At 37.3% G+C, this 9,604-nt stretch overlaps 1 protein-coding gene across 18 annotated transcripts in view; it reads right to left on the bottom strand.

Moving 5' to 3' along the window:
* RFTN2 (raftlin family member 2) overlaps positions 1 to 9,604 on the bottom strand; it is a 90,862-nt gene that overhangs the window by 11,805 nt on the left and 69,453 nt on the right. For 9 of the 18 annotated variants that reach the window (XM_066999950.1, XM_066999951.1, XM_066999943.1 and 6 more), the window contains 2 exons: positions 8,820 to 8,898; positions 4,292 to 4,729 (listed from right to left, as the gene is read on the bottom strand). In XM_066999950.1, coding sequence (XP_066856051.1) covers positions 4,463 to 4,729; positions 8,820 to 8,898 — 346 coding nt within the window. In that variant the 3' untranslated portion in view covers positions 4,292 to 4,462. Of the gene's footprint in view, positions 1 to 467; positions 2,880 to 4,291; positions 4,730 to 8,819; positions 8,899 to 9,365; positions 9,479 to 9,604 lie in introns of those variants that run through there. The other 9 variants (XR_010832564.1, XM_066999944.1, XM_066999945.1 and 6 more) reach the window with 9 other exon arrangements.

Here is a 9,604-nt window from a genome sequence, read left to right as displayed (position 1 = left end):
ATGAACTGTTGTGACAACTGTAAGCAGGGCAAAGATTTTTTTATAGTGGATTATTTCTTCCTGCTTGCAAACACTGTTAAAAGTATTTCCTGTCCTAACACTTTAAGATGAAGTATTAACAGTCTTTTGCAGAGGTCTTTCCAGCATGTCTTTCCATCTTTGTTTTTTAATAGTCATAGAGTGTTTTTGTTGTCATATATAGGTGAGGGACTCATCTATTGAAGTTCAGGCTCGCAGATGAAGCCAATGATATTAGTGTACTTTTTTTTTTCTTTTTGGTCAGAGAACGCATCCAGGCTTTAAGTTTGATCCACAATTCTTTCAATAAAAAGGCTTGAGATAATGAAGTATGTAAAATACATTTGAGTAAAATGAGGAGTGTGTGTGTAATAAGAGCATATAAAAAAGCTTGCTAACAGGAGCTGCTAGTAATTTACAATTAGTAAAGTCATAACTTAATGCTCTAGTTTAAGAACATACTGAAACATATAGCTTTAATTAGAATCCCCTCAACACAAAATGTACCAAATAAGATGAGTTGGTTTTCAGAATTTTTCATGGCAAAGAAAGAGAAGATTTTTCCATCATTTCCTTTAAAAGCATTTTCACCTAGGAAGACGGGTTTTTTAATCTGTGCTCTTCAACTAGTGCATGAAGTCAAATGGTTTGTGTACAGTCTTCCCACGGACTGAGCAAACAATTTACTCCCATATTTTTTAAAAGAAGTTTTGCAGCAGGAAACCATTCTCAGCTACACTCCCACAATGGTCCTGCTCAATCCAGCTAACCCAAGGATGAAGAACTGGTCCTTACAAGAAATAAAAGGAACAGGATGAGCATGCAAGTCAGTCAAACCAATGTTTATAGTCTCCAATAGCTTCCGTCTGGTTCAGTGACTTTCAGAGAGCTTTTTTTTCCTTTCAGGATTTTTTCAGTCACCTTTTAAATCCATGTAGTTTTACATACAACATCCTGCGGCAAGCAGTTAACAGCCAGCCAAGTAAGTACCTTGATTTAGTTCAAACCTGCTACTTACCATTTCCATGATTCCCTTGAATTAGAATGCTGAAGAATTTATTCCTTTGCTACCCTCTCCACGCCACTCCCTTTACACATTTCTATCTTGTCTCCTGCCAGGTTGTCATTTTTTTTTTCAAGGTGAAGAATTGATTCAAGATATTTTGTTTGTGTGCAGTACAGAGCCCAAATGTAGCCCTGTGAGGTGAAAGACAACAGAGAACTAGGAAAACACTCTAGACTAGTGTTTGTACAGCAGGGACAACTTTATGTACTGTATACAAAACAAATGGCATTAAAAAAATAAACCAGCCGTCCTTAACTAAATAGGCATTTCTAAAGGGATTTAAAGGAAGCAATTTAGCATATTTACACTGAATTAAAAAGACTAGAAATAAATTTACAGAAGCTTGCAACACAATCAAAACCTACTGAGATTCAAGAGCAAGGACTAAAGTACAGTTAAAACTCTGAAATAAAGCCACATTCCTTTTCCGTGGCCTACAATTTAAGAAAAGGCTTTCTTAAAGCTTCAAGTGGGAATATTCTAAAATGTACCTGTGGACATCCAGACTACCGTTGTTGCAAAAATGAAATCTTCTTTGTTTATACTCCATTAATCATATGGGAAAAGCTCTTTTAAAAAAGCATCTGGATGCTAGTTTTGAGTTTTCTGCATTTTCGCTACCTGGTATGAGGAAAAGATCTCAAAAGTTAATTCATTCTTTTTTATCCAATAAATGCATTCTAGAAAGAGTAACTGCACTTAGTTTAGTACTTTATACATTATAACATGTTATATAAATATTTGCAGTTCAATTTTGTTTTACAATTTACTGCTGTTAGCTATCTTAAACAGTGATACTACTTTATAAAAGATAACTTCTCTGATACACATTAAAAGCTTTAACTTGGAATATTCAGAGTTCCTAGTTTTTTGACCAATTTTTGCTGCTTTTTACAAATTTGACTTGTATGTAGAACCACCAATAGTTAATTGCACATGTGAGAGCCTGGTGGTTTTGTTTGTTTGTTTGTTTACTTTTGACAAATATTTTTAGAGGTACAGCATTATATTGCAAGTTTTACAAGACCAGCTGTTGTCCCATTTTTAATATGCTGAAATTACTTATCTTTCTGCTGGAGACACATGTCTTTTCATCAGTTCTTCCCCATCTGTAGTACCACGGGGAGATGCCTGCTATTGAATGACCGCTACTCAGCAGGCTGCGTGAGAAGACAGGGTTTGGGTCAGGCTCTGGGAGGAGCACCCAGCTAGCACCCTCCCCTTTAGCAGGGAATGCTTTGCCAGACTGCCGGTATTTTTCTTAAGAAATATAAGTGAGGAGAAGCTGCACTTTCCAACAATGTACAATAGGAAAATTAGATAAATTTAAAGGTTGTCTCCAGAACCAGGGTTTGGTGAAGCTGAGCAGGAGAGGGATAAAGTCTGCTACAGTTGTTAGGAATTGCTCTTTCAGAGGGAAAAATTAACAACAAACCTGCAACAGTTTTTACCATGAAACTGGGAAGCAACTCCAAAGCCATCATCTTTTCAAGCCCATAGTACAACAATCAAACCTCATACAAGAGGATACGGCCCTGTAAAAATAAACTGAAATAGTACTGAAGCTTCGTGCTACTTCTGCTTATCACAGCAAGTGCAACTTTTTTTCTTTCACGAACTATTTCTTGCTCATTGTAATAAGCAGCTCCTGCCAGAGTTTGTTCTGCGTGGCTCCCTGCCCCGGAGATCGCAGGCTGAATTGCCCCATTCTGTTCATCCTGCAGGTGCTCCGAGTCAGCTGCTGGCGTTGCTGTCACTGCATTCCTGTGCCCACTGTGCTGGTGCCATCATCCCACTGTGGGCAAAGAGACTTCTATGGCAGCTGGTGGAACACTGCCACCAGAGGCAGGTGATTTCGATACCTGTCTGACTGCATGCTGTACTGCAAACCTTGAGAGAAATGCTGGGAATACATTTGCTCAGTTCTGTCCTGATTTTTCATCTGGATCAAGTTATTTTCTTAGCTTGAGAGTGATAAGCACTTAAAGTTTTTGCTTCTAAAACTTCTTCAAAAATACATTTTTTAATTTACAATCACCTTTATCTTCTGGACATGCATTTTTCTTCAGCTTCTCTTTTATATTTTTACTTAAAATTTGAAATTTCCCTTAGTAAAAGCTTTTTACAGACAGTAACTAAGTTACAGTATTTTATGTGTAATACCAAAAATGATCTTCTTTTCAGACAGAATTCTTTTCAGTAGAATTTCTTTTCCTGTGGCTTTTGTTTCCCAGCTACCGCGGTAGATCCGCTTAGATGGAAGCTGAACTATTTATTGCCAGATGTAATTTCAAGACAGCACCATAAAAATAATTCCTGTACATGCCTCTTCTCCCAGAAGCCTGTCTTAACTCCTCCCCACAGTGAGGACAGAAGCCAAGGAGCTTCAGTCTTTCCTCTGAATAGTGTTTCTGGTATTTGATGCAATTGGATATCATTTATCTAGTGTGATATACAATTAGCAGAAATTTTATTTTGCATATATATCGGCATATTTGTAAGAAGTCTCTCATCTAATATTACATTTTGTCTACTTCTTCCCCCTGTATATTATTAGTATCATTGTGCACCTGGCTGTCGGTGCTTCTTAAAGTTTCTCAAACTACTTTTTTATAGAATGCAAGTTACCTTTTGGAAGGTGAGAGGCTCTTCATTTCCTCACATGAGTAAGTTATATATATATATACACAAAGCTAAATGCTGGGATAGCTTTTGGCTTACGTGTACATGGAACCCTAGTAAATGCCGCAGAGGTGAGATAGCATTACAGGAACAAATGTCTGCCTCCAGACATTTTTCTGTAGGTTTTCTGTACATACGAGGTCTGAATGCAGCTTAAATTATTAACTGTCTAGCATATGACTTGCATTTCTCTAGGCTTTTGAGCTTAGACAAGGCAAGTAAAGTTAAAATCACATTAAAACTTAACAATATGGAGATATTTCATTCTCCCCCCTCCCCCCCCCCCAATATTTATAATACCCTTGTGGGAAAAACAAAAAAAAAAAACAAAAAAAAACCAGCAACAACAAAATACTCCTTCAGCTTGTGGAAAACACCAAACATCGACATTCCTTTCTTTCTTACCGAACACAAACTGTCTTGTTTTGCAGCATTTGCTTCCTTGTTTGTCAAAAAAGATTAACAAAAGTTAGCAGAGCACCCAGTCAGGTAGTAATTCTATGAAAGAGAGACAGGAAGCCAAAGCATTTTGCAGTAGTATTATTACTACAGTAGGGTTAACACAACAGACACATAAAAAATGAGTCTGGGAAAAGTCATAGGATTATATCAATGCATTCAAAGTAGCATGGACTTGGTTTCTTTTACATTTGTGTGAATTATGTACATGTCCATCTGATGCAGTTACTTACTTCATCACATACATGTGACCTGAGTGACTCCATCTTCCTGGTCAAATTGTCCATCATCCAGTTCCCTTAATACTCCATCACTGCTACTGAATCCGGGAAAGCCTCCATACTGGGAGGAGGCCTCTTTGATCCAACATTGTTTAGGAGACAGATGAAACTCATCAGGTGGTTGTCCGATTTCTACAGGGTGAGAAGTAGCTGTGTCTAATCCAACACTTCTGCTACCAACTTTGCTTTTTTCCTCCCCAATAACTTGCCTTAAGGATTTCTTCTGAAATAAAAGGGGGTGTTTTAATGTTAGCTTATATAGAAAAAAAGCCAAACACTTCACAATGAGTCATGTACGAATTTAATGTGAGCTGCATTTTAACATAAGGCAGCATTTAACACTGGCTTAAACTATGAACTCCTCTCGAGAAAAATCCTAAGAGATACATTTTGTTCTCTATAAAGATATTTAAGGAGAGATGCAAAACATACAGCACAGTCAAGATTCAAGAAAGTGTAAGCAAATGCTAAGAAAAAGCAATTATTTTGGCAATGCTCAATTCCTATGCTTTACTTGGCAGACACAGAATGATTTACAAGTCTTAAACCAAGCTAAAATCAGCTGTTTGAAGAAAGCTTTATTTTTGCACCTAACGTACGTGTCTGACTCTGACCAAACCAAAACTACAACTGTTTGTGCCAGTTCTTTGCCCCCCTTCTATACATCTGTAACATTTTTCCCAAACTCTTTTGAAACAGTAAAAACAATGGCCCTTGTGGCTAAAGGAAATGTATTTAAGGGAAACCGTTACAGGAGACATCGGGAAATTAGACTAAGGGGAAATAGTGTTGCCTCAGGAGAAACAGAAGGAAATAGGCTTTCCTAGATGCCACAGTAAGAGGATGGAGAAGTCTGCCTAAAGGAAATAAAAAAAGAGAAATCCCTCAAGTATGTGTGCAGTTCAGTCTCAGGTCTCCTCTGAACTATTTTCTTAGAAAAGCAAATGGTGTGTAATAAAGAACTCACTGAGACAATATAGCCCTTCTAAATCCAAGAGGCCTTTGAACCATTACATAAATTGCAAGCCAGATCATAATGCACTAACCAACAAATATACAAGAAGGCAGAGATAGGATCTGTGAGGACTTGAAACACAGACTCTTCTGAAAAGAGACCCTGTGGGAATATCAGGCCAGGTAACAGAGGAGTTCCCTCAATTCTTACTGAATTAAAAGTTCCTTTAGAACTGGCAACTTCAACGTCACAAGGAAAAAAAAAAGAAAAAACCTACAACGAAACCGACCTTGAGTACACAAAGCAGCTGGTACCGTGTACTGCCAGCCCCCAGAAGGCAAGTCACAGGGGTCCAGGAGCTGGACATGCCTGGGGGACAAAGCTGTGCCACGACCAGACCCTGCCACACTGCAGGCAGCTGCAACGTGATCAGGCTCTGAGGGTGTGAGACACTCTCATGTAGGCATCCTCTAACACTGAATTGCTTTCTTAAAAAAAAAGCCTTGTTGGTTTTGTAGGTTGGCTCTCTTAGTATTCTCAAGATATCCGAGTTACCAACATGTTAAGGATACACATAAATAGACAAACTGATGCATTTTATTTAGTTTGGAAATTAAAATATTTTAGGTATCTGCAGTAGTTTTCTGTTTCAAAAGCATCCTGAATTATGGACATGATGATTTTACTTTTTTTAAACAGCAAGAAATGCAGTCAGTGTAAATGCAAGTGACCAACAATGTAGAATCACAGGAGTTAAACTTTTTTACTAAAATGTTTTCAAAGGTTTGTTTGATAAAATTCCACAACTCTGTTGTCCCTGTCCATGTATTATTTTAAATATATATATTACAATTTCTAGAGCAAAAGTTAATAGTTAATATTAAAAGTTAATACTGAATGCTTTCAGATTTCAGTAGCTTGTTTCATACCTGAAATCTAGCTATTCCATGCAAAGCTAGCATGACATGCTATACCAGTTAGGTATTGTTAACAAATCGACAGATTACCTCATCTATGAATAAAGGTAATATGCTGTTTTGCCAATTCAGACATTCTGGTAATATATAAATACATAAATGAAGAGATTAAGATTTAGGGGAAAACCTACATGATTGGAAAAACAGAGGGTAAATGCTACTTTAGTACATGTTCTACATGAGCTACCTATTTATCCCATGCTAACATAACCTCATCATACTGAGATTTCCTGTTGCAGAAGTAAGATATTCGCTTATTCGCTGGTACTTAAGGGGCACATTTAGATACTGTGTCTCTTCAGACTTTAAATACAATAATCCTCATGTACATGGCTACAAATCAGCTATTTGTTTACTTCCACTATCTTAATGCTTAACTCAAAGGTTTTGCATTACAATCAAGTGAAAACAATGACCACAGAACACAGGTACCGTTATACTTGTAAAAATAAAAAATATAAAGGTCATTCCAGTACTAACCACCTCACAATTAGGCAACAGAATTTAAAAAGCAAACACAAGGATTCCTCTAATTTTAATTTAAAACACATCTCAAAGATTCACCAATTCCTGACAATGAATGTTTTTACAGAAGTGTTTTGTATTACAGTGTCTCCTGGCAGAATCCAGTATTAATCCTTCTAACTTGAGTCATGTAGTTACACTGTCCTTCAAGAGGAGCTTGTAGTTAGAAATACCATTTTTTTATAGCTACCAAGGAAAGAGTATTCACATCAGGAGTCTGTGCACTTATTATACGTAGCAATAAAAGGTTGGGAAACATCAGGAGAATTTTGACTTTATTTGATTGTGACTGACATAAAATAGCATATTTTTATACACTTACAACACTGATACCAACAAAACTATGTTCCAAAAAAAGAAGAGACGACAAAGACAAGAGAGCAGGGACTGTAAGCTTTGAAAGCAAAATGCCAAAGGTAAGTGGTACATACGGGAAACTGAAAGAAAACTGCAAGAGGAACTGGCAGAATTTGGAAAAGGGCATGTATGGATGACTGAAACATTGGCAAGGGAGACTGCACAGAATACTGATGTGGAAAAAAAATAGAAGCTCAAATTTTGTAGATCAGGAAAATAAATTAAAGACAGCATACAACACCTAGGTAGGAACTGAGACTGTCATGGAGATGTGCAATTAAATTCCCATTTTTCATGTTGAATGCCATTCTTCCAGGCATGGAAGAATTAATTATCAGGGGACACAGTGTTAGGAGGTTAGGCTGGAGACAAGCAGAAGTCTGGAGAAGAACAAAAAAGGAAGAGTGTATTTTAGAAACACTCATCAGAGGAAAATATGGACGATGACAGCAGTCTGCATATAAGCTGGAAAGATCAAATATGAATTCCAGCTATTTAGAGTCTCGTGAAACATTTATACAGGTGGGGAAAGAAGAGCATAGATACCACTGCTTCATAAAAGTAATAGTATCATGACGGACAGAATTTGTGAATTTACTGCTCCAGTGCTGGGCCTGAGTCAAAATGCCTACAGCTTCCATAGCTCCTTAAAAGGCTACCACAGGAGAAGAAAGTTGATTAGCTGAAGATGGAATAGCCACTGAAAAACAAACAAAAGGGAAAACCCACCACAGGGTGTAGAAAGCCTTGGTAAGGAAGAACCCACCGGTTATCCTCCCCTGGCCACAGCAGGCTTTGCTATAGCACTGTACAGGTGCCACCACTGTTGTGACCTTGGCTGAGCAGGATGTGATGACTACCAGTCATTTCATCCTCGAAGTACTTTTATACAACCACTGTTACGGGAATCTCACTTAGAGAGGACAGGTAGGTGCTGAAGTTCAGCTGTAGGAATTTTAAGTCCTGTATTTCTGTCACATACTTTCACTCACACAGCAATGGCTAACACTCCTTCACCCTGGTAACCCCCAGATTACAGAGCCCCTTGCACAGCTTGACGCTTGTATTCTGCTACAGGCATGAAAATAGACATTTCAGAGGTCAAAAAAATGTCATCTTTTTCATGTGCAATAGATGCAGGAGTTGAGTCAGCTCACTTAGGACTTCCTGAAGGCTTCTAAACAAATGCTTGCAGCATAGCCAACTTCATCCACCTGAGAAACAGTTGTTTCTTAGAACAGGATTCTTGAAGTAACAGGCTTTTAGCATACCTACACTTTTGTTCTCTACATCTTAGTCTAAGAGCCATGTAGCTGAGTTAAAAAAAAAAAAACAACTTGCAAGTGTATCTGCAAAAATGTGACACAAACTTAAACACATTTTCTCAAGCAAAACCTGTTTCTGCCACTATTTTCCCATTAATTTTGAAATCTGTTTCTGTACATAACTATAGTGTGAAATACTAATTTTTATTTTTTTTTAATCAACACATTACTCACCTCTGGCATCTGGGCAGCAGAATTCCATATAACAGGTCTCTGAAGAAAAACAACTTGCTTTGTGGCCAGGTTTCCTTCACTGAAATTTAAGGAAAATCATTTGAATATTTCAAGGCAATAACATCCTGTAATACATTCACGCCTTTCACAGTCAATTGTAAATTGTGTGTATATGAGTCAGAAGAGGATAGATTATCAAGCATTTGCTGGTGTTTTAATTCATAAACTGGTTTGTAATAATAATGATAAAACAAACAGAAGCACACAGCTAGGTTAAGGTGTTGCACATGAAAACAAATATAGAACAAAACATTTTTATTAGTATGATTGGAGTAACTTAACAGGACTATGCTTGAAAGCTTAAGTACCAAAGCTCCTACTTTTAATGAAAGACCACACCTTCGCAACATCTGAAATTAAACATTAAAGAGTATTTTTTCATCTATTTGCACTGATAAATATACAACAACATGCAACTATCTAGTAACACCACAACAAACAGCCTCAATTTCAGAAGATAAACAGCTTCAACAAGTATCTCAATACCTTTGAGACAGGAAATTTGTGAAGTAAGACTCTTTTAGATAGCAGTAAAATTGTCTTCTGGTTGTAATGTAACATCTAACTACGACAGTTGGATAAGCTTGCCTTTTCACTATCTGTGGACAAAAGGTCTCAGCTCAGTTTAACCAATACATCCACAATGAGATAAATGACACAGGTGGTTTTGTACATGGGATGGACAAGAGAAAAAAGAAGTAAGAGAGCAAAAAAAAAAAAGGGAC

This window comes from Anser cygnoides, chromosome 6 (assembly GCF_040182565.1).
Source record: "Anser cygnoides isolate HZ-2024a breed goose chromosome 6, Taihu_goose_T2T_genome, whole genome shotgun sequence".
In the NCBI taxonomy this organism is placed as follows: Eukaryota; Metazoa; Chordata; class Aves; order Anseriformes; family Anatidae; genus Anser; species Anser cygnoides.
The sequence above is the reverse complement of the archived record's forward strand: the minus strand, read 5'-3'. Positions and strand labels throughout refer to the sequence as shown.